General features: G+C 40.4%; 1 protein-coding gene across 2 annotated transcripts; it reads right to left on the bottom strand.

The window, feature by feature from the left end:
• Positions 1–3,500: 3,500 nt before the first annotated feature.
• ctdp1 (CTD (carboxy-terminal domain, RNA polymerase II, polypeptide A) phosphatase, subunit 1) lies at positions 3,501–24,583 on the bottom strand. 2 transcript variants are annotated; one of them, XM_077590347.1, is made up of 13 exons: positions 24,092–24,583; positions 23,330–23,413; positions 23,143–23,236; positions 22,445–22,573; positions 22,104–22,254; positions 21,411–21,501; positions 21,022–21,188; positions 19,289–20,263; positions 18,946–19,087; positions 18,639–18,854; positions 18,084–18,237; positions 13,704–13,927; positions 3,501–4,676 (listed from the first exon to the last, which is right to left on the bottom strand). In XM_077590347.1, exons 1-13 carry the CDS (start codon positions 24,379–24,381, stop codon positions 4,505–4,507), a joined length of 2,889 nt encoding a protein of 962 aa, XP_077446473.1. In that variant the 5' UTR covers positions 24,382–24,583; the 3' UTR covers positions 3,501–4,504. The 2 variants fall into 2 exon arrangements, with proteins under 2 accessions (XP_077446473.1, XP_077446474.1); XM_077590348.1 differs by having other exon boundaries at positions 19,289–20,251.
• Between the last annotated feature and the right edge of the window lie 12 nt (positions 24,584–24,595).

Here is a 24,595-nt window from a genome sequence, read left to right as displayed (position 1 = left end):
TCATTACCTCAATAAACAATTTGAGAATTGCAAAGAGTGGAATTGAACTCACTCCTGATTCCCACCTCATGTTCTGACCCAATGACTTTGCCAGTGGACCACAGCAACAACTAGAAGGAGAAGAATCAGAAGTCAGATTTATTCTCCGACTCTCTTAGCCTTACTTGCTATGTCATTTTTTGAAGAAAAAAAGCCTTACTATACTATGTCGTTTTTTAAAGGAAAAAAGCCATACTATTCTATGTCGTTTTTTTAGGAAAAAAAGCCTTACTATACTATGTCGTTTTTTAAGAAAAAAAGCCTTACTATACATGGTCTTTTTGTAAATAAAAAGCCTTACTATACTATGTCGTTTTTAAAGAAAAAAAAGCCTTACTATACTGTGTCGTTTTTAAAGAAAATAAGCCTTACAATACTAACTTCCAATCATCTCATTTCAGAAATCACTGTGGTCCAGTGGCAAGAACAATGGGTTGAAGTTGGACACAAGTTCAAGTCAGGAGTGAGTTCAATTCCACTCTTTGCAATTCTCAAATTGTTTATTGAGGTAATGAAAAGGATGAATATAACTTCCAGTCAAATCATTTCAGAAGTCACTGTGGTCTAGTGGCAAAGACAATGGGTTGAAATTTAAGGTGGACACAAGTTCAAATTAGGAGTGAGTTCAATTCCACTCTTTGCAATTCTCAAATTGTTTATTGAGGTAATGAAAAGGATGAATATAACTTCCAATCAAATCATTTCAGAAGTCACTGTGGTCTAGTGGCAAAGACAATGGGTTGAAATTTAAGGTGGACACAAGTTCAAATCAGGAGTGAGTTCAATTCCACTCTTTGCAATTCTCAAATTGTTTATTTGGTAATGAAAAGGATGAATATAACTTCCAATCAAATCATTTCAGAAGTCACTGTGGTCTAGTGGCAAAGACAATGGGTTGAAATTTAAGGTGGACACAAGTTCAAATCAGGAGTGAGTTCAATTCCACTCTTTGCAATTCTCAAATTGTTTATTTGGTAATGAAAAGGATGAATATAACTTCCAATCAAATCATTTCAGAAGTCACTGTGGTCTAGTGGCAAAGACAATGGGTTGAAATTTAAGGTGGACACAAGTTCAAATCTTGAGTGAGTTCAATTCCACTCTTTGCAATTCTCAAATTGTTTATTTGGTAATGAAAAGGATGAATATAACTTCCAATCAAATCATTTCAGAAGTCACTGTGGTCTAGTGGCAAAGACAATGGGTTGAAATTTAAGGTGGACACAAGTTCAAATCAGGAGTGAGTTCAATTCCACTCTTTGCAATTCTCAAATTGTTTATTGAGGTAATGAAAAGGATGAATATAACTTCCAATCAAATCATTTCAGAAGTCACTGTGGTCTAGTGGCAAAGACAATGGGTTGAAATTTAAGGTGGACACAAGTTCAAATCAGGAGTGAGTTCAATTCCACTCTTTGCAATTCTCAAATTGTTTATTTGGTAATGAAAAGGATGAATATAACTTCCAATCAAATCATTTCAGAAGTCACTGTGGTCTAGTGGCAAAGACAATGGGTTGAAATTTAAGGTGGACACAAGTTCAAATCAGGAGTGAGTTCAATTCCACTCTTTGCAATTCTCAAATTGTTTATTTAGGTAATGAAATGGATAAATATAACTTCCAATCATGTATAGGCGGGCCGCCTCGTGGTGCAGTGGGTAAGTCACCTGCCTGCGACATGGGTGTCGATGGTTCACGTCCCGGTGTCGCCAGTCAACGACTGCGTGGCGTCGGCAGTCGGCCGAAGGCCGACTGTCGAACGCCACCAGGGATCCCCCCTCCCAACTGTCTTCCGGTCAGCCGAAGGCTGACCGGAAATATTGTTTTGCTGAAAAAAATGACTAAGTGTTTATTTTAATGAAAAAAGGATTACCCATTTACTGAACTACTAGTGTAGTGATCAGTCAAACGAGAGCGGGATTCGAACCCCAGTCTCCCACATGGCAGTCAAACTAACTAACTTGAGGTCTGTCTGACCCATTGACTTTGCCACTGGACCACAGTGACTTCTGAAATGAGATGATTGGAAGTTATATCTGTCCTTTTCATTACCTCAATAAACAATTTGAGAATTGCAAAGAGTGGAATTGAACTCATTCCTGATTTGAACTTGAGTCCACCTGAAGTTCTGACCCATTGTCTTTGCCACTGGACCACAGTGACTTCTGAAATGATGTGATTGGAAGTTATATCTATCCTTTTCATTACCTCAATAAACAATTTGAGAATTGCAAAGAGTGGAATTGAACTCACTCCTGATTTGAACTTGAGTCCACCAGAAGTTCTGACCGTTTGTCTTTGCAACTGGACCACAGTAACTTCTGAAACGAAGTGATTGGAAGTTATATTTATCCTTTTCATTACCTCAATAAACAATTTGTGAATTGCAAAGAGTGGAATTGAACTCACTCCTGGTTCCCACCTCAAGTTCTGAACCAATATTTTTGCCACTGGACCACAGCAACAACTAGGAGTAGAATCAGAAGTCAGATTTATTCTCCGACTTTCTTAGCCTTACTATACTATGTCGATTTTTTAAAGAAAAAAGCCTTACTATATATACTATGTTGTTGTTTTTTTAAGAAAAAAAAGCCTTACTATACTATGTCGTTTTTTAAGAAAAGAAGCCTTACTATACTATGTTGTTGTTTTTTACAAAAAATGCCTTACTATATAATGTCGTTTTTTAAGAAAAAAAGCCTATGTTGTTTTTTTTTAAGAAAAAAGCCTTACTATACTATGTCGTTTTTTAAGAAAAAAGCCGTACTATACTATGTCGTTTTTTAAAGAAAAAAGCCTTACTATACTATGTCATTTTTTAAGAAAAATAACTCACTATTCATGGTCATTTTTTAAGAAAAAAAGCCTTGCTATACATGGTCATTTTTTAAAGAAAAAAGCCTTGCTATATATACATGGTCATTTTTAAAGAAAAAAGCCATACTATACATGGTCATTTTTAAGAAGTCTTACTATACATGGTTGATTATTTTTTAAAAGCCTTACTTTCCACGTTTGTTGTCTAGAACATGGTGCAAAGACAACATCTCCGCTCCTCTCCTTATTGGCCACATCAGGTGAAGAAATGATTGGTTGCCTATTATTTGGAAGGAGAAGCAACAGAAGCAAGAATTTAGTCACTTTTAGGCATTTTGTTTCCAACTGGGCAAAAGTGGGGAAACCATGACACTGTTGATTTAAAAACTAAAAAAGGGCGATGACATGGCATGTTATGGCTTCCCGAAAGGGTTGGGAACTGGCCATCTAATGACTTGGGATGGTTTGGAGCCGTGCGGCTTGCGAGATGGAGCGCGGTGGCCTAATGGCTCGCCGACCATTTCCACGACAAAGCACCTATTAAGTGGCCGGATGGAGTCTCGCGCCGTTAAAGACGCAGCTGTTGTGCGGCGGAATCACTTTGCATGTCCTTCTGAAAAATAAATAAAGCCATGGCTCGGCCTTCATTTTAAACATCTTTATTTAGTCAAAGTATCTTCTCTGTCAGTGTAGACTAGGAAAACCAAACATCTACCAGAATCATTAAAAATCACAAATACAAGCATAACAAGAGGGGTGACTGCAAGTCAAATGTTTTTTTGTTTAATATTGGAGCCAGTGGATTGATATAAAAAAATAGAAACATAATTTATAATCTACAATATGTGCATGAGAATGGTTCGTTCCAAAACGTGATGCCGATTAGAATTTGTACATGTAGCGAATAGATTTTTAAACACGGCCACATTAATCCAACCCTGTTTGGTTTTTATTACACTACCATCAACGGCACTGAAAAATTCCGATAAATCTTTGACTATAATTACAATCGTAATGAGATCAATAGACTAATGTCATTTTACGCTGTCATTTTTTAACAGATTTGACGTCTATGAAAAATAATCACTTCCTAATTATGTATCACTTTTTTTTTACTTGTTTATAAAGTACATTATTGTCTTTTGGCGTCAATGGTCATTAAAAGATGAGCTGCACGAGATGGGAAATGCGTTATTTGTACCGCCGAAAAAATAAGTCCGATTGGCTCCAGTGTAACTATTCCGAAAAAAGCTGTCGGGAAAATCGGAAAAACGAGACTGGGATTGTTCAAAGTGCACTAGAGTTCAATCATCACATATCAACTTATGTACAAACTTTACGTAGAGGGTGAACCAGTGTGGCCGTTTTGACACAAATCAAATAATAATAATGTTTAGCTGCTAAATTCTTTGGCATACGCGGCGGCCCCGTTTGGAAGGTTTGTTGCCGCTTTTAAGATGTAAAAAGAGTAATAGAAAACCAAAACAAAAGCCAAAAGTATCAAATTTCCCTCCTCCGTTTTTTTTCTCTCTTCTTCACAATAAAATAAAAAAGGCGATCGGGAATATCGATGCTACAAAATGGGTTTCCAATCTGTACAGAACATTCGTAGTTTTTACGACATGGTGTATTTGCATGTGTCCCACTTCACATAAAGTCGTTGAGCTCCGCCTCCAACGCGGCGGCCATCTCGTCGGCCTCCGAGGAACTGCCCTCCTCTTCGTCTTCCTCCTCCTCCTCGTCTTCGTCGTCTTTGGAGGACGCGTCGTCCTTGTCGACGTCGTCTTCCCGGCCGTCGTCGTGCTTTCGTTTGTGGCCCCTGCGGACGAGAAAATATATTTTATTTTAGAGTCCGACTACAAACCGTCGATGAGCTGCCAACTTTGGATACTTTCCTGCTATTTCTTCCCATGTGGCCCAATCATGGCAGCCAGAAAACTGTGTGTGTATTGGTTGGAACTGGTATTATTTACTAATAATAGTCAATGACAATTCTTTTTATGAAATTGGAAAGGAGCACTTAAAACTGCAATACATTTATTTCTTAAATGATGTTCATATAAGACAGGAGTTGCCCGCTTTTGCCCTTTAAATTTAGTATTAGTGTTGTATTGCCCAAAAAATACAAATGACATCATTAAAGAAAAAAATATTGTGATGAATTTAAAAAGACTAAAAAAAAAGCCTTACTATACATGGTGGTTTTTTAAGAAAAAAGCCTTACTATACTATGTCGTTTTTTTTTTAAGAAAAAAGCCTTACTATACATGGTCATTTTGTAAGAAAAAAGTGCAGTGATACTAGGCGATATTCGTCGATCTTTCTAAACAAAAAAATATGAAAAAAGGACAATTATTTGCAGGTCTGTGAGTGCAACTCATTGCAATTAAGCAATACTTGTTCCCCACATGAACTGGATCCACTTAGTAGCCCAAAGGAGACTCCATTAGCATGCTTTTCTCAGTTTCTCATTATCGGGAATTATGAATGTGAAGATCAAGGACGTGGAGAAAAGGACCTGCCCCCCCAAAAAGTGAAATAACTTCTGATGGAAATAAATATGTGCATTTTACATATGAACTTGGTGATCATTTCTTTGTATTTATCCTAGTTTTTACACACTAAGGAAATAGTGGAATATTTTCAAAGACTATTGAAAAACAAATTGAAATTATGCAATAAAAATAACTTAAGTAACGGTTTAAGGGAGTCCGCAATGTTGAATATCTTAAAATCTACGCCACTGAGGGCCTTTAAATCATCCCGTTGACATCTCTAATAGCCAATGGCGGCCGAGGTTTCTGTAGAAGAAACTCAGTCGGTTGAAGACGATCCGTCTTTCGAGAACCACTTGAGTTCCTCCACGACACGCGCCGCGGAAGGACTTTTGCATCAAGTTAATGAGGCGCGGACGGGTCATCTCCCACTTGGGGGGTGGGGTTCTGACACCAACCCTGCTGAGAAGCCCCTCGACCCCCCACTTCATTAGACCGCAGCGCTGTCAGAAAGCCACCCGCAACAGCACAACTGCGGTTTAGTGTTCATTAAAGGTTAGATGCCGGCCCGGATCAGCCGAGAGAGCGGTCGACATGACGGCTTCGGCGGACCCCCGCGGTTTGGAATAGTGTCACCACGACATGCTTGGAATTGAGGCAAATCGTCATTTCCGGAGACACCCAAAACGCGAGGGTGTCCCGCATGTGACAGCGGCAATTAATGATTATTTCTTTGGCCAAAGTGCAAAGAAAATGAGACCAATCCCAATGTGCACAATTCACTAATAGGCTTTTCGTCATCTTATCTGCTTACTCGACCTTCTTATATTAATGGGAATATGCAGAAACTGATTTTAAAAATGAAGACAAGGAGAAATGCAGCATCATGCTAACCAAAAACATTCACAGCGTGAAGGAAAAGTTGGGAGAAAATCACAGAATGACATGACAGCACAAAGCGACTCAAACGGGGAAAGGATTTCAACTCGATCTTATTTAGTGGGGGGGAGAACTTTTGAACCATAACGGCTTTATCCACTTAAAAAGAAACCAAGGGCACTTCAAATATATTCATTTAAAGTCGCATTTGCCTGCAAAGTTAAGAGACGGAACAACAGGAGTAAAAGATAACCCATTTCTTTTGCTTGATTGACTGCGCCAGGCGTCCAATCTCATCTTGACTGGGACAAGATGTGAAAATGGATTGCGTTCAAAATTCTGTTTCTGTGAGTGAATGGTAATTCTTACAGCAGCAATGTGAAGGTCATAGAGAATAATTAGTATGTATCATCAATATTCCCTAGCGGATTTTTTTTTTTATTCGTTATTTCTTACTTGACCTCAAAAGAAATGCTGAGAAGCAATTTATGGAAGCATTTCTTCTTAATCATAAGCAAAAAGATATGGCAAATCTTCCCGCTTAAAAAAAAAAGACATCCAATTAGCCGCCGTCACACTTTCAATGTACGCCAAGAACGATAAATATATCCGTATCTCCATCGCCCATTTGAAAGTTAAAGCAGCCAGGCAAGGATGGACTTTAATGAACGAGGAAAATTAGAATAGTAAATAAACGAACGCCGTTTCCTAGGCCACTGCTTCATCTGGATTTTTATTTATTTATTATTATTTTTATAATATGGGCGAAATCTGTTTTCGAACCAGACCCCAGACACGAAGCATTCAAATTAAAGCAAGATAACAAGAGGGTTTTGATAGCCTTCCTCCCCACTCCTCATCCGCCATTGGAGTGGGCGGAGAGCACGGAGCTAAAAGCGAAGCCCCCGCACGCCGCTAATTGCCCCGGCGCCGAAAGGTGGCCGCTAATGAGGTACTCCTAACGAGAAGTCTCCGTTCTAGCCTGCAATCCTCCAGACAGACCGTGAGTAATAGTCATAGGAGTCGGAATAATGGAGCGGAATTTTCCCGATCAAAATCCCTCAAAGGTGCCGTATGGGTAATTAAAAATCTTTTAGTAACACTGAAGATTTAAAGTTAATAAAGAGAGTCATGGTTGGTCCAAGAATTTAAACAGTAGAATACAAAACGGCGCAGAAATTACTTTCTGAACCACTTTTATGACTATTCAATTTTAATTATAAAATGGTTAAACCTCAATGTTGGAAAAAAAATCATGTCAAAAAGAAAATCAATTAAAATTATAAAATGAAATTGAGAAATTGGAAAATACTAAATGAAATATACTAAAAAGATTACAGATTAACATTAAAAATAAGGACTTTACTAATCATTTATTTTTGTATTGTCTATATTTTATGATTTATTGCACTTCCCAGAGGAATAGCCAATAAATTCTACACTGGAGAAAGCCTTTGCAAATTTGACACGTGTCAAACTAAACCTTGTCATGCATTATGCTGAAACACCTTTTGTACTTTTCTCGCATTTGGACATTTTGCACGCACAGCGATAAACAACTGCTCTGAATCGTCTACCGTTCCCGAGGGAGTCATATTGAGCTGTAACAGAACAATAAGAGAAAAACTGCTTAGCCCAGCAGCTTGGAAGCAAAAAAACTGGGTCAGATTACTTGCAGTTTTGAAATGTCTGCACACTTATTTACGCTTTTTTCCTACATTAAAAGCCTGGGTAACCATTTCTATTCTCGCAAAAGTTACGTTTGGAGAAGGCAGGTTTGATACCAAATAATAGGATCAAATCAGAAAGCCAAAAACGCCTGAACTGGAACAATACTGTTAAATATGCAAATGCCACCTTAGTTTACAAAATCTTCCAACACAAACAAAGCTCCTCCACTGCAAGGTTTTACTATATGAAAAAATTCCAACACATCAACAAGAACTGGCTCTAGAGGTGACTGTGTAGTTCCCTTAAAAAAGTGCATTCAGCCAATGCACCTTCTTTCTTTATACCTGGAACTCAATACCAATTAACTCTTGGCCAATCATCTTAAAGCCTGGCTGTTATATGAACAAAATTGCGATCACAACGCTGTGTGTGTCTAGTATGTGTCATCGTTTATCTTCAACCTACACAAGGAACTAAAGATGGAAATTAGCCCTAGGCTGCAATCTTACATATTTACATGAATATAAACATGTTCATTAATATGTGCTGCCCCTTATAAAATAAATCAAACTCAAAATAGCAAAGCATTTTAAAATCGATCTCCCTTTTAATTCATTAGCTGGCATTGATGCTGATAGAAATCCAATCCATTTTGGTCTAGCAACGATCAGGTAACTGGATTGGAGCTATGACAAAAGATGGGTAACAAAAATATTAACCCAATCCCCTAAAAATAGCTGTATTTCTACAAGGCAGCTTGTCCAAATGCAATTTTTTCCACTCTTCTGTTCCTTGTTTAGGCTTACGCTCATAATTACAGAGTGCACGGGAACAGAGAGCACATCACGGGAAAAGCAACAAAATCAATACAACAGCATGCGTTTATGTATGTTTTATGGGCTATACAATAAAAAAAAATCAATTTACTTTCAAGGCAGGCGCCCTGTTTTTCTTCCCAAGGAGAAGAGCGCTCATCGAGGGCATAGGTGAATGTTAGGGATTCATTAAAAAAAAGAAAAAAGACGACAAAACCCTGCCATTCAATTAGATAGAAGCAAAAAGCCATCAGGAATCCAATGCAATCATTTGAACAAACATCCAGGAAACGTGGCACCATTAGAGCAGTCTTTGAGGTATGAGAAAATCTATAAAAACAATTACTCACAAAAAAGGCCGTTGGGTGGATCTAATTAGAAAACTCAGGGGGGTCTAATGTATGAAGAGGTAATGGCTTCATTTACCTTACATGCGTACATTTGCCATGCCATTCTTGAGAACTACTTTAAGTCTTTACAGTGGAACTTTCGATGTATATCGTATTTTGCCGACTATAGTGTTTCCCAACCACTGTGCAAGGCCAGTTGGGCCGTAAGAATTTACAAAGGATTCATAAATTGTAATATTCTGAGATAAAAATGGAACTAGTATGAGATTAAAATTGAAATAGGACGAACATTACATCGTAGATTGAACTATTACAAGATTCAAATCGTGAAATGTTGAAATTTAAGTATATTTTGTTGCTTATTTTTATGTAACTTTTTGTTGACGTTAAGTCTGTGAGCGCAAAACTTCTCTTTGCATAATGTTAGGAGATTGAAGTAATATTGGGAGTAAAAAAAGTCGTAATGTTACGAAATTTAAGTTGTTGTTTTTTTACGTTGCATGCAACGGAAGCTGAACACTGCTCTCGTGCGACTTATATATTTTTATTTTATATTCTTTATCTGGTGCGACTTATACTCAGGTGAAATGTATATGTATATCTAAAAAAAATTCCAGATGAATTAGCATGTGTTTGATTGGTTTAGTTGATTTGAACGTAATTTTTTTATGATTTTGTTTATATTTTTCTGCATTTGAATGTTTCAATCGCAAGGCTTGTCAAAAACAGACGTTTATTTTTGTCAATATAAAAAAAATATAGGTTTGTCGAAATATAAACTGGAATGATTGGAAGCGGAAGGACATTTTTTATGAGAACACATTCAAACCGAATGAAGAATTAAAGCAGTGAGGATGTGAAATGTTTTTAGAGAAATGGTTCAGATGGGAAGACTGTATTTTTCTGCTCAATTTTATGTGGGCCAAAGCAGACGCTGATAAAAAGGAGGCAAACACCGACGCGACCAAAGGTCTTTGTGCTCTCCTGCTTACAGACGAGTCAGATAAGCGGCGGAATTTGAATAATTGAATTTCGTTTCGAGGCGCCGCGACATTTCATTGAAGTCTTTTTAGACGTCCGATCCATTTTGACGGCGATCGTCCGTTGGCGTTAAATATCTTGAATATGATGACCGTGTTTCTATCAAATACCATGCAGCGCCTCCCATTAAAGTATGTTTTTATATAAAACGTGCACTCTTATATAATCCAAAGCGAGGCTGAGGTGTTTTTTTACGAGGCAGCAAATATACGTGCAGTGTACTTTTTCGCAGTGATGAATACAAAGTACTAAGATTTAATACTTTGGCAAGGTTTCTTTAAAAAAATACATATAGTAAACGAGAATATATTATTCGATTAGAGGAAAACAATGTTGACGGGCAATTTACAATCGACCTGCTGCAGAGGCTTTCTCCAGTTACATATTTATATTCTATGGAATCTAATTGTATCCAAATTGCCCATTAAAATAAATGAGTAACCAAGCCTTCCTGGAACATTAATATCCTTAAGACGAGATGATTTATTCCCAGTTAATATCAAGCAACAATGGCGGCGAATCGACTTGCACCAGAGATTTTATCTTAGTTTAAAAGGATGTGAAATGTGCTGATGGGCGCTTGAAAAGGGAATAGAAATACTTACGAGGCTGTAAGTGAGCCATGCGCTTGACTTTTATAAGAAGCAGACTTTAACAATAAAAGAACGGAATGTAATCGATGTTTCATTTCATGTTGATCTTGTAAATACAAATACAAATCTTACAATGATGCTTTAATAGCAGCCTGTCAAGAAGAGGACTCGAAGCCGCCATTGTGTAGCATGAATTGCGCCATGATGACTAATGAATGTATTGTCCAAAAAAGAATAATAGCTGCAAATTGGTGTTTTTTTTTTTTTTTTTTTCATTCCGATACTTTGTAACTTTTAAGTGACTCGTGGCTACAGTTTGTAAAATGTTCTGGACATGAACATGGATTTCAGTATTGTTGTCGTCTGTGTAAACAACACTTTATTTAACGTACGTTTGAAATCTTTAGTACAAGAGGCAAAAGCTTTTGAGCAGTCTGGTTTGGGATTGAAGATAAAGCAGGAACACTATTTTTCAGACCCTATAAGAAGGGTCATTTAAAAGTAAATTGTTTTTTTTCTGGGACCAATGCATCAAATCCCCGATGAGAAATTGGTACTAGAGGAGTTTCATCAGCAAGCCAGGTCTAAATCTCCACCGAGGAGTAGATTGTGACTACACGACTAGGGGATACAAAAATGAAACACTTTTTCCTGAGAAAATACAAGTTACTTTAACACGGGGCAAAGAACAGATTGAATAGCAGAATTGATTGAACTACTCTCAGAATGCAAGTCTTAAATCAGAAGAGTGGCGTGTTGAAAAAGAACAAGCTAGTGTAAAAGTGTTTCCTGATTGTTTTACTATCTGTATTTATCTTCCCAAAATAAGCATGTACCACACCTGTGAAAAAGCGGGGTTATGTGGAATTTTGTGACTATGCGTCAATATCATTTTTTCACGTGCTTTAATAATTCATTCTTTCTGCCTTACAACTAAAATGCCGAATAAGCACTTCTAACAAGTCTGGACGCAGACGCCACAAACTTTACGCAATGAGTACATGATGCTCCAGTCTTTTGCACTTTCCATCAATGTAATCCGTATCCTTGTTTCTGAAATCGTCACGACTCATTTGACATTGAAACGAGAACGCCGTTTCCAAAACACATTTCTTCAATATCCATTGAAATCTAAGGGCCACTTAAAAAATACTTAAAGCACAAATCTTACATATTTCTCCTTTAAAGCAGATATGTGCACTTGACTGTAAACCAAGGTTACTTTGAGAAGAAACACTCACACAAAGGGAAACAAATCAGCCTGGTACCTTCCGAACTCTCAAAATTGGGCCTTGTCCGACCTGATCATGGAGAAAGCCTTGACTGAAACAGGAAAGGGTACAACTGAGGAGCATTTAGAGAAGTATTAATGTCAATCATCTGTCCGTTGCAGAAGTGGAAGGTTGTCAAGAAAAAAAACATGTATAAATCAGGGAGCGCAGACTTGACAAGCATGGAAAGTCACACTCAGGCTTTGACTAGACTGCAGTTCGACAGTGTAAAAAACAAAAATATATATATACTCGGTACACCCACGGCAATATTCGCACAGAGCGTATATATAATGCAGGTGCTGCTTATTTATCTTCCCTCAAAGCCATTGGAGAGTTAAGCAAGAGGGCTATATGTACCAGCAACAGACACTGGAATTTATGATTTGATCATATTTTTTAAATGAGGAGCAGCGGCGACTGATGAAACACATTTTTGCATTTCACACTTGGTCGTCTGACAACCCGAGCGCCGACCCTTACGAAGGCGGGCAGCCTTGGAGCCGCCGAAAGGTTAGAATTGCTGGCAGGGAGAGGGGGGCGACCGTGCATCAGTCAGAATAAACGGGGACAGGAAATTAAATCAGACAGTGCCTGTCAACAGCAACCACTGGGCTCCAATTTTCTTTGTCGATCCAACCCAAAAACTATTTTTTCATTGTCAAAATTTGAATGGCATCTAATCAGGTTTACCCTCAGAATACGCCCTACGTCAAGTCAGGGCTTCAGCTTGTTTTTTTTCTTTTTGGACGCGATGTTTGTCAGTGAAACAGGAAGCAAAAATGCCAAAGTGGAAAGAGTGACAGCAAAATTGTCATCTTCAGGATCAGGCAGACGCCGTGGTGAGAAAACCTGCATTACTCCTGTATCTTAGCAACAGATGTGTATTGGTGTGGAGAAGCATAAATACACAAACAGAACCAACACGCGATGAATTCATGCAATGAATAGCTTAGATGTCTGTTTGTAAAGGGGGAAGGTTGTAAACATCCAATGATAATTTAGGTCCTCAGAAATAAGACAACCTTGTTTCTAAAAGAATTTATATGGCATATGAATTTTTCGTTATGTTATAAAAAAGGTAAAAAACCTCATTTGAATGAACGCGTGCGCCAATTTACAAATAAAACTAGATTCATTCAGGCTGAAAATGAAGCCAGATATGCTTGGATTCAGTCCAAGTAAAATTTGCAGTTGTACTCCTCTGGACAATTGAATGCATTTCTGGCATAAGTGTAAATGATTGATGAGGGTAAATTGTAGGAGGACATCTATAAGATTACTGATGAATAAAGTATTTATAGGAGAGAACATTCACATAGATTTATCAGCATATTTCCAGGATGAAGCAGTGGTAGTCACAGCACAGCAAATTTCATAATACGCTCCTCTCAGACAGGGTGCTGATTGGCTACTTTGCAAGTGCTTCAATTATTCCGCGATGTTATGAGATCCTCGTCAACTTTGACATTAGCGTGAAAGAGCCGCGACCTTCACTCGGCCGAGCTGATCAGACAACGGCGAAGAATTAAAAAAATAAACATAAAAATAAAATAATGACCTATTTTGAGATGATGAAACCGTCTTAATGTGCCACATGGGGGTTTGGATAACACATTTGTGGTTGTTAATGTGGTGGCCATGTAAAAGTGTGACATTAATAACATTCAAAATGCCCTATCATTTTTTATGTTGGACTTTCAGTAAACAAATTGTGAGTTTGTGCCGTACCTGGAAACAGTAGACAGGAGATTGCCCTCGTTAGATATCGTCGTGACCGGGTCTTCCGTGTCAAGTGCCTGGGGACCCGAGCCTCCTCCCGTCAGTTGTCCGTCTCCTTTCCCATGTTGGTGTTCTTCTCGCCCATCCTCTTCCTCCGCCTCTTCGTTAGCGGCTTTCTCTTTACCGCGGCCTTCGCTTTCGTTATCGCTTTCCTCGCCCAGGATGTCATCCACCTATCCACAGTGGCGTGACAAAAGAAAAACAACGACTATATTCAGCAACAATATATATCAACCAGTGACTGACAGCTGTCAGTTTCCATCCAAATTCCATCCATTGTTGCTTTTAGGTTTCGTTCAAAAGCCTGAAAATGTAATATTGCAGCTAATTTTTATGTTAAGCAAGCCATTTTAAATCTCCCAGCAGGAAGTCACTAAATCTACTGCTGCCTAATTCCAAATAGCTTTTAATGAAAAAAGCATTTCTTCATTCAAGCAAATGCTGTCCTTTATGAGACTTTAATGCGTTCTAGTAAAACACAAGATTTGAAGGCGCATTACAATTTAACTTTAATGTTCGTTTTGAAAAATGCATCAAACAAAAAACGGAAGCCGCATCATTAAAGTTTGCAGTTTGACAACGAGGAGAGAAACAAGCGAATACTAAAAATCCCACGAGCTAATGTCACATTTTAAAATCTCTTGACATTTTATCCCGCGACAGTAGATACACGTCACTATCCTTCCTAATCCTTCATTGCTATTTTATAAGCATTCATAAACTCAGAAACATGCTGAAGCAGTAAATGCGGGATGCAGTCGTCTGGGCACAATTTAAAAAAAAAGTGCCACGGTTAGTTTGACCTTCGCTGGAAATGGAGGTACTAACAATTGCGAGGTAAAGCACAAAGTTCCCACAACATCCATTTCCTGAGAGTAATCAAAGGCCACGCAAAGTGCACACAAGGCTTTTGAAATCCCTCCTCTCCCCCCCCAAAGCTAGTTTGGAGGCTGGTGGTCTCTGGTTGCAAATGGACTGCAGTCCAAGTGTGATTCCGCAGCAGTGGATTTATTTTCTGGAGTGGTGCAAAGATGAAAAGGAACTGATTTCTTTACACTCTGCACACTCTGCACACTCGCAGCAAAATTGAGAATGGGCGGCACAAGATTAATTTTATAGTAATATGTGCAATCTCGTTGAGAAATGACTTGAGGCAACTTCTTTGGAGAGAGTTCGTTTTACTGACATTATATGCCTTGTATAGAAAATAGCTTTGTTTTGGGGTTGCGTTCTGAAATCAATTAATCATTTTGACTCATTGTAGGTATTCTGATCCTTGTATGCCCCAAAAAGTTTTTTTTTTCATTTAAACCACCAACCAAAGTCATTTTCATTCAACCCCAAAGCAACATTTAATAAGATCTTGCAAACTTGGAGAAACAGCTCAAGAAGCCAAAGCAGGCTAATCTGCGCCCTTTCGTCCTTTGTAAAAAAATAAAAAATAAATAAACAAGACCTTGTACTTTTTTTTCCAATAAAAGGTTTCCCAAGACGGATTAATTCCCTTGTTTGAAATACTGACTTCATTTCTGAAGAGGTGCCAAAAGGTGGTAAGGGGTCAGCCTAGTGATTCGGGAACCATTAAACAAGTTGTTTAATGGGGGGTACAGGGGAAGGTCTTTGTGTTAATAAAGGAAGGCTCATCTGATAGAGATGTTGGATGAGACAGATGTACAAGTGAAGAGGCGGATTAAAAAGAAGAAGAAAAAACAACCTACAGCGAAGTTGTTTATTAGCTTGGGGTGAACTCAAGGCCATACTGCTACCTTCTTTGGGGAAAAGAAGTCTCACTGAGATGTTAACAAACAAATGCCTGTTATAACTTCATAACCTGATTTGGGGCTTGCTTCTAAAATCCTGGGAACAGTTTAGGAAGAGCTTTTTTTTCAGTGATAAACTTCATTACTCTGACTGCATGACAACCCGTCCCAAATCTGAGTACGGAACAGAACATACTGATATTGCTGCGTAGGACAGACAGAATTAAAAAGTGAGATGGGAATGAACCCCAAATAAGATCCTTCATTTGGAACACCTGCCAAAATGAATCCCACAGTACTTCAAGCGAGCAACAAAGGTATAGACAACTTGCCAGACTAAAAAAATGACTGCCAATGCCTGCGCAAATGGAAATGAGAGCACAGGGAATATTCCCGAAATTCCAGGTTTAAAGACACACAACAAGACATGCAATGAAACTGGTCAGTTACCCAGAATCTGTGACAGGACCACTTCTAATTGGTCACTTTGGGGCAGGAGGATGTTTACAACAATGTCAACTTTATGTATCATGTCAACTCATTGGCTCTGTTCACTAATTTGACATCATTTGAGGAACAGTCGAAAACGACTCAACTATTTAGTCCACCCGGGAGCTCCAAAAATCATTTATTGCAGGTTTATGATGGAAGTTTTTTCCCAAAGATCTTCCTCATTGAGAAGGGTGTCATCCCTTGGCGTCTAACAAGGACTAAACCAAAGTATGGATGTGGGAGATCAATATCTGTAAGGGCTGGGATTAGCGTGAGTGATGACTAGGCTGCATTCTGCAATGATACCAGACTCCATGATTCATGGCTCTCAGGGGTTTCTGTTTGTGTCATTCAAACTCTGATGTATAGTGTCTAATTTTCCAATCAAAAAAAGAACAGATGCGAAGCACATTCCTTGCATCACACCAGCACCCCAATTTTTTTTTAAAAAAAGGTACGTCATCGCCGGTGACATTTAGCAGACTCCTATTTGTACATTGAGTCAGTCAATTAAAGAGCGGTTCCGTTTTGTGGTACCTTCAAGTCGGAGAACGTTTACGAATGTCACAGCTTGCCCTTTAAGCTTTGGATGACATTTGAAATGCACGGCCTCTGCAAAAGTGCTTGCTTGGGTCAATCTGTAAAATGTTCCTCACCAATGTTCAACAATCCTTAGCCTTCAGGGGCCTACACTTCACCTCTAACCCTAGTGACAACAAACCCTATAAAAAAAAAAAGCTAAGCTCTATATTACAAAAAATGACTTGGTCATTGAGTCGATTCGTGGAAAGCCAAATATGTCCAAGTGAGGAATTTGGTAGAGCAGAACTAACTCTTAGAACAGACTCATTAAGAGAACTGAAGAGGAGGCAAGTAACAACATCATTAACACTCTTACATGAAGCATCTTGGCTTCATGGCCATGTAAAATGTCATATTTACACGAGTGCAATGTGGCGTTTCGGCAACGACGCCCTGCGTGAACACTGAACACCTCGTTAACCAACTCCATCTTGCGCTTATGCTCCATTCCAATTAGACTGGCATTTAATTACGGCCCAAATTAATGAGGTTCGTCGCACTGTAGCCTTGTACACAATGGTGCTAATTAATAATGGCTGCAAAACGCAAAAGAACGAGCACATCTTTGGGCCTCAAAGATAAATAAGGATGAAAGTGAACGTACTTCCAGCGGCTGCGGTTGCAATTTCCGCGTACACGGAGCGACAATTATTGGATAGATTATCCGGCCGATATCTCGGCGGAAAGTTATAATGGAACGGCATTAGTGACATCATTTTTGCCATAGCAACATCCTCAGAGGCTATTACAGTCATCAGACTTTCATTACAAGAGGACAAAAAACAAGCACGCCACGTCTCCATGGCATTCATCTTAATATCAATTGCAATAAGGAGACATTTGCAGAGAAATAATGACGACAAAAACGAGTCAGACAATCTTTTATGGTTTTTTTCTTAGCCGATTTTGGTTTAAAAGTGGCAGTTCTGTTTCACTGTGCAATGCCTTGTTTTAATTAGCTTGATTAATGACTTAAAACTACTCTTGGCCATGTATTTATTCACAAATATTGCATTAAATTGCAAAACTTCACATACAGCGTCACTCACTAAAGATATCAGATTTAAAGTATGCTGTTGAAACTTGATTGAATTTGGCTTAATTTGTGCCAAACTTGGATTGAATTTTCCTCCATTCTTTTAATTAAGGAGATTGTATCTTCAAATCGTTATGGAAAGTAACACACAAATATCACTGCATTTCCCAAATGAATGACAGGCCAACGTTAACTGCGTTAACTGCGCTTGCAGTTTGGTATTCATTCAAAGCATAACCAATCAGAACGACGTCCAAGTCCTCGGAGGCACATTTCATTTTACAGCGTCTCATTTCAGATTGGGCTTCTCAAACCGTGGGTGGAAAGATACCAAACATCTTTGCACTCTTGTTCAAATTGCACGTTTTCGCGGTTTGAGGAAATGAGAGCGAGATGAATCCTCTCCAAACTTTCCCACCAGCGTTAATACCGTTGAAACACCCCCAAAGTTTCCTTTACCTCTTTATCCATGCTCTCGAGGTCCTCCTTACAAAGCGTGTACAACGGCAGTGTTTCCGACATGCTCGGCTGGCGCTTCCGACGCGACGGCCCGAGCGACTCGTCGTCTTGGCTACTTCCCGCCGCCACGTCTTGCTGGCAATTTGGAACTCCCCTGAATCATGAAAAAAGTCACACAGATAAATACTGGATGAAGGTCTTCTTGGTTTTTAAATTCTTAAAAAATATATCATTGAAAACGACTCGCTTGAGTACAGGCTACATTTTTTATATGGAAATGTGTTAATTAAACAGTGCATCTCCTTTAATTTAAGTCAAAATATGACAAAATGTTGTAATCAATGTAGGAAACTACAATTTCAGTATTTTTTTTTACAGAGTCACATAATACTAATAGTAGAACCGATATTTTGAAAAATACCAGGCTTTCTTATTGATGAAATGGATTGTGAAAGGATTATGAGGTGTTGCATATTTAGAAAACTTTATCCATTGTTACCCACGGAAGTAACTATTGCACAAATATGTAATCATAAAATTGTCTGGGCTCAGTACCTGAGACACGAGAGCTCCTGCTGATCAGACGTCTGAAGGAAAGGCGCCGGCGGCGACGCCTGAGGGGCTTTACGGATCAACTTGCCCGTGACGGGGTCGTAGGTTCGAACCTCTGGGGCCGCCGGCGGCGGTCTGTGCTGGATGGGGGGCGGGTTTGGGAAAACGGGCTTCGGACGGGAGCCTTGCTTGTCAATGAAAGCCGCCGGGGTGTTGCTCCTTCAACCAAAAAAAAAAAAAAAGATAGAACTTCTCATTCATTTCACTGGCATTCTTCCAGTTACGGATGGTTTGGCCAAGACACTCTTACCACGGCTGCTTGGTGTAGTCCTCCTTAAGCGGGAAAAGCTTCTCTTCAACTCTCTCCCAGCGCTCCAGACAACTCCAAAGCCAGTCAGGGTTGACCACGTGGAGGGTCTCGCAGCCCAACGCCTGACGGACCTTCTCCGTGCCTGTCGAACCCCCCCAAAAAAGGTCAATACCAGGTCGATACGCGCACAAAGAAAAGGATGATTTCTGTCCTTTGACTTTTCTGGCAACTGAATAGCATCACGAAATCCAACGAGAATTGTGTTTCTGCTTAAATACCACCTATTGATGATTGACACGGGAGATTTTGGGCGAATGGGGCGTATTCGATTGAAAGTACGTACCGGATTTTGCGGCAATGAGGTGTGTCGTTCCATTGGCTTCTTGGGAGTTTAGAACCAAATTCTTGCCAATCTTGGCCCCCAAAGCTTTGGCGTGGTAGTACTCACGAGTCCTCTCGAACGGGTAGTTGGTCGGGTACAAGCCGCTGAACACTAACGTTGTGCCGTCTAAAGTTTTACTCTTAAGCTCTGGGACGATCTTGCGAATGTCCGGCCCGTCGTCCGTCCCCGCCTTTAGAAAAGCCTCGTAACGGGCGTAGTACTCGCCGTGGATCCGTTCCAGCACCTCCTCCAGGTAAATGAGGTGATCGTCCTTGTCGTTATCGACTTCTTCTTCCTCTTCGTCCTCCATGCTCTGGTCCAGTAGCTCCTCCCCCGTGGTCACCCCGGACTGTTCGCTATTCTGGGATTCGGTTTCAGCTTCCCTCCTGTCCGTGCAGCCGTTCCCCAGCTCCGGGAGGAGAACGTCAGAGTTTTCCGCCGAATCTGAACTTTGGACTTTACCGCTGCCTTCTTTTGACTGGTCGCCCTCGTCTGGAGAAGCGGCTCCACTCTCTGACTTCTTCCCCTCGCTGCCACCGTCCGCCAAAGGCGTTTTTTCGCCAGCAGACTCACTGTCGCTGTCACTAGAGAGGTCAAAGTCCAAATTATTGGACTCATTGTTCGGCGTTGATGAGTTCAAACTGTCCTGAGCCTCGATTGTCCTGCTAACCGCCGCTCTACAATTTTCTTGACGATCAACCCCCTGAGTTTTTCCCGCTGTGGCCTCGTCCTCGGCCTCTGAACGCTTGTCCTTCAAAACGTCCTCCGGCGCGGACGCGGCGGGAGGCGTCCGCTCGTTTGTCGGGTTGCCCTGAGAACAGCGGGAAGCCGCAGACACGTCTTTGGCCGGCTTTTTCCTGAGGCCGTTATTTTGCTCGTCCGCTCCGACAATCTCGGACGCTTCTGGGTTTTCCGCGGGACGACCTTGTGGGTTTCCTGCAGGGTATCAAGCACAAAAATCAGTTTATATTCAGGAGTACTGACGGACTGAAAGCATCCAGTCAAGAAGTTCAGATATAAATGTGGACTAAAAAGAAGTAACAGTAAGTTTGATTAGTGAAGACAAATTTACAATAATAATTGTCACATAATATTGCAAAGCAGAGAAATAAAGTTAGAACAGGACTTTTAAAAAATCAGTTTTTTTTCCCTCAAAATACTGTATTATACACCTCGCCTAATGCTATTGTTGGCTGGGAGAGGCTCCAGCACCCCCGCAGTTATCATCAACTTTCATTTAAAAATGTAATCTCATAATGTGACTTGCATAAATGAACAAACAAAATTAGATTTCTCCAAAGACACAAAATAATTCAACAATGGCATCAGTGTTATTTTATGTCTCGATGTCTTAAGAACCAAAAAATGTCAACTCCGACTTCCGAGAGGGAGAATTGTCAAAGAATTTGGTCCACGGGTACACTTGTGTCATTGTAAATCACATACTATAAAGAAAAAGAGGCTGCACTCTGTGTCCTCATTAAAAAGTCAAGACAGCATTGGACCAAAGACCTAACAGGAGAACTTTCTTGCCCTCTTAAAACTCTTTCTTTGACGTGACCGTGCAAGGAACTGGAAACAAATCCTTGAACACAGCATGGAACTGGGCGTGCAAAACACAAGGACGCCAGTTCCCGAGAGGTTAAAAAAAAAAAAAGAAGAAAGAAAGAAAGAAATACATCTTTCTTGCGTACCTTTCTTGGCCATCAGAGCTTCTTGAGAGCCTGGCGGCGCGCTAATGTCCCCGATGCCCTCAAAGTAGACGTATTTCTTCACAGTGATTAGGTTAGGCGCAAACTTCCACACATCTTCACGGTCATCGATGATGCACACCATTGAGTCCCCACAGGGGAAAAGATACCTGTTAAGACAGCGATCTTATTGGCCAATTTTCCCCAACACTTTCTCATTCACTTTTATTGACGGAGATAGACGTCCACTCCATTTAAATTGGCCAATGGCAGTGAACGATCATCCCACGGTTGAAACAGTCAAGGCAAATTAGCATGAAACGTCCCCTTTAAAACCGCTATAAATTATTAGAGCTGTAAATTTGGTATTCATAGCGCATATTCAATCCCACCTAAGATTCCCCGTCTTGGAGAAGGGGTCGATGCATTCGTCTCTTGACAGGATGCGATGGGAGAACAGCTTTGTTTCCGGGTCCAGAAAGCCTAACAAAACAAAAATAAAAGATAGATGCAGACTTTGGCTTATTTATTTTTCATCAGGCGTTCCATTTAAATAATTTCATAACCCCTCTTGCTTTCTGGGCAGGAAATATAGAGCAGCTGGAGACCTGGGCTGGCCTCCACTCATCAGCGGTAGTACATTTCAATTCCAAAGGCATTAAACATTCATCACATGGCTGCAAAACAGCGCCTTGCTGGGGTTATATACCACTTGGCGTAATGGAAGAGCACAGCCTGAATGTCAGACTTACTCAATTTCATTTTGACGCTGAATCAAAATTCTGCTGAGAGGACAGATGACTTATTTATTTTTTCCTCGGCTAGTTTCCATGGATGAATATGAGCACGTTATATCAGACCGCTTAATAAATCAGTCACAAAATTCAGATTCTGATGTCACTTTGGTATTCATTATGTCAAGATTAAAATGAATTCACTTATTGAAGTCCATCTTTTGTAGCTGCTTTGAAGACAAAATGTTGTCAGATAGTGCCCTCTTGTGGACGCAAACGAGAAGTACAACAGGCAGAATACGTTGTTCTGTTGGAATGGTCATTAATCCGAAAGAAAGGAGAGAAAATTACCGGTAATGGTGTGTGCATAAAGGCGGCTCCCGAACGTGAAGACGTGTAACTCGTACAACTTGGCAATTTTCTCCAGGAATTCCTTGCAGTGCGGCCGTAGTCGCGTGTGAAGCATCGGCTCGCCGCGACACAGCTGGAAGTGAAAAATACCCTAAAACCAAAGACATATATAAAAAAAAAGTCACATTGTTTGCTCTTTTACACACACTTGATATTCAGATTGAACTCTGTAGTTAACAGTACAACCAAGATCCCGCCAGATGAAGCCAAAGAAAAATGTATTGCTTGATCTATACACAAAAACAGCAACTAGGAAAGATTTTTAAGTATTTGAAAAGAACCTTATTGGACATTTTCTGGCAGTGTTGATCAGTAGTGTGGATAAGCGTCTGGTCCAGATCCACCATCAGGACCAGCTTTTTGTTGCGGTGAAGTCGCTGCTGGTCTTCTCGGCCCAACTGCTCTGCTTGCTGTTGAGGAGGAGGACGGGTCATTCAAATTTGAAAAGCCACTATTATTATTTTCCCGTTCTTTATTTGTGATGAATCTGTGTTAAAATCTGAGGTCCGATACATGGCACACTGTAATCATAGGCAGTGTTCCCTCTAAGCTGCGCGCGTGCGCAATTGCGCACTACTCTCGTCCTCGCTGCGCAGCAGCAATCATATGGCGCGCAGTAAAAAAAAAAAAAAAAAATCGGATTTTTTTTTTTTTTTTTTTTTTTTTTTTTTTTTTTACCCATGATGGCGCCGTTTAAGCGGCAGCAAGTGGCAGTAGCTCTGTCCACTTATGTTTTTCGTGTTTTACAGCATGTTTTACATGAAAAATGGACAGGTCGCCGAATGGACGTTCCGCCGAACGTTCATTCGGCGACCTGCCCGTCTGTCAAACGTCCGTCGGCGAAACGTCTTTAGGCGAATCATCCGAGTACCGATGATGTCGCTCACACTGGTACTCAGTGCGCTCAGGGAGGTTGACTTTCTGCTCAGACCAACGAAAAATTAGAGGGAACATTGATCATAGGCATTAAACGGCTAACCTCAGAGCTGACCATCAACTCGGGTACACTGTGCACCATGGAGACGGTTGCCGTGGAGATGGGAGTTTGCTGGTTTCCATTTGTGTTCTGCAGCCTGCAAGAAAACCGAAGAGAGGGAGGATCAGTGTTTTAAAGATTGGTTGCTATCATTGTATTTGAGCATACAGCAACTTAAAAAAAAACTTACTGGGTTAGGTCCTGGCCACATTCGGCACACAAGCCTTTCATAACAATCGGGTGGTTGCATCCTGTTATCCTGACAACGACGCCTCTGAGGGGATAAAAAGACAAATGAATAAATCAATACATATTTACTATATAAGGCAGTTCAATCAGGTGATGTGAGAGACTTTAAAAGTTTGCAATGCAGCAATATCCATCCACAGGGACAATCATAAAAAGATCGAAGAATAGTAGCATAGACATTCATCGCATCTTACTGTATTTTGAATAAATCATCATATAAATGCATTTAATAATGAATATCCACCTGAAAATGATTCAATAGCACCCAAGACCAAAAAAAAATACATTTCAATCACGCGGCATTTGCGTTGTCAAGACCGACGCCGCTCAACAATAATCCACTTCCGCTTTCGAAATAAGAGCATGCCAACATTGCGCATTTAAAAACAAACAGCACGTTAGTATGAAAAACAAGAGTTACTACTCATTCATTATTAAATGCATTTCATATAAACAGGTTTAATGTGTAAAAAAACTAAACGATGCTCTCCACTAGAAGACAAGTACTTAACTTTAACAGGCTACGGCAAACCCCACAACACTGTCATTTGGCTAACTTGATTGCCTACCAAACAAGCTAGCCTTCACGTTAGCGACCATGCTTTAGCCGAGTTGGCCCGATCTACTATAGATAACATAACACGGACACGATCGGGTTCATATTCGGTAGCTAACAATAACATGCTCCCAACAACTTACTCACCCGGGAGGTATGACCTGTCCAGGTTGACAGCACAGTTCCTTGACGACACCCGCGCGGTCCGACTTCACCTTCCTCTCGGGCAGTCTGGGTGTCCCTTCCCCCTTCTCCGCGGGGATGGGGACGCAGAGCGCTAACACGGAATCCACATTGACATAAGATCCCGGCTTGACTTTCCATTCCACGAGACGACAGGGCAGAGTCCCGATCGTGCAGCAGATATCCGACACTTGCACCGCGGGGCCCAGCGTTGATGCATCGCCGCCGCCAGAATCAGCGGGAGGGCCCTCCATCTGCAAAAAAAGTCCTTGTGCAATAGCCCGTTTCAATCGGATCCGCTACAGATGTAACTCTCGAATCATCAAATCAACAGAAAACCCGGTTAGGGATAATAAGAACAGCAGAGATGGGATTTAAATCCGCCTAGCTCGGACAGGCAGCTTCGTTCACTCTTCCCGCCCGTAAACAGGAAGTGGCAACACTGCAGACGCACACTTCTCGATGACA

The sequence above is a fragment of the Stigmatopora argus genome, chromosome 21 (genome assembly GCF_051989625.1).
Source record: "Stigmatopora argus isolate UIUO_Sarg chromosome 21, RoL_Sarg_1.0, whole genome shotgun sequence".
Taxonomy (NCBI): Eukaryota; Metazoa; Chordata; class Actinopteri; order Syngnathiformes; family Syngnathidae; genus Stigmatopora; species Stigmatopora argus.
Note: the sequence above shows the minus strand (reverse complement) of the source record. Positions and strands in the feature narration are given on the sequence as shown.

Excerpts from the sequence above, each read along its gene's own strand:
- ctdp1 (XM_077590347.1), bottom strand. The coding sequence starts at position 24,381 with ATGGAGGGCCCTCCCGCTGATTCTGGCGGCGGCGATGCATCAACGCTG. Across the intron at positions 22,574-23,142 it reads AGTTGATGGTCAGCTCTGAG|CAAGCAGAGCAGTTGGGCCG; the intron begins GTTAGCCGTTTA and ends CCTCCTCAACAG. Across the intron at positions 13,928-18,083 it reads TCGAGAGCATGGATAAAGAG|GTGGATGACATCCTGGGCGA; the intron begins GTAAAGGAAACT and ends CACTGTGGATAG.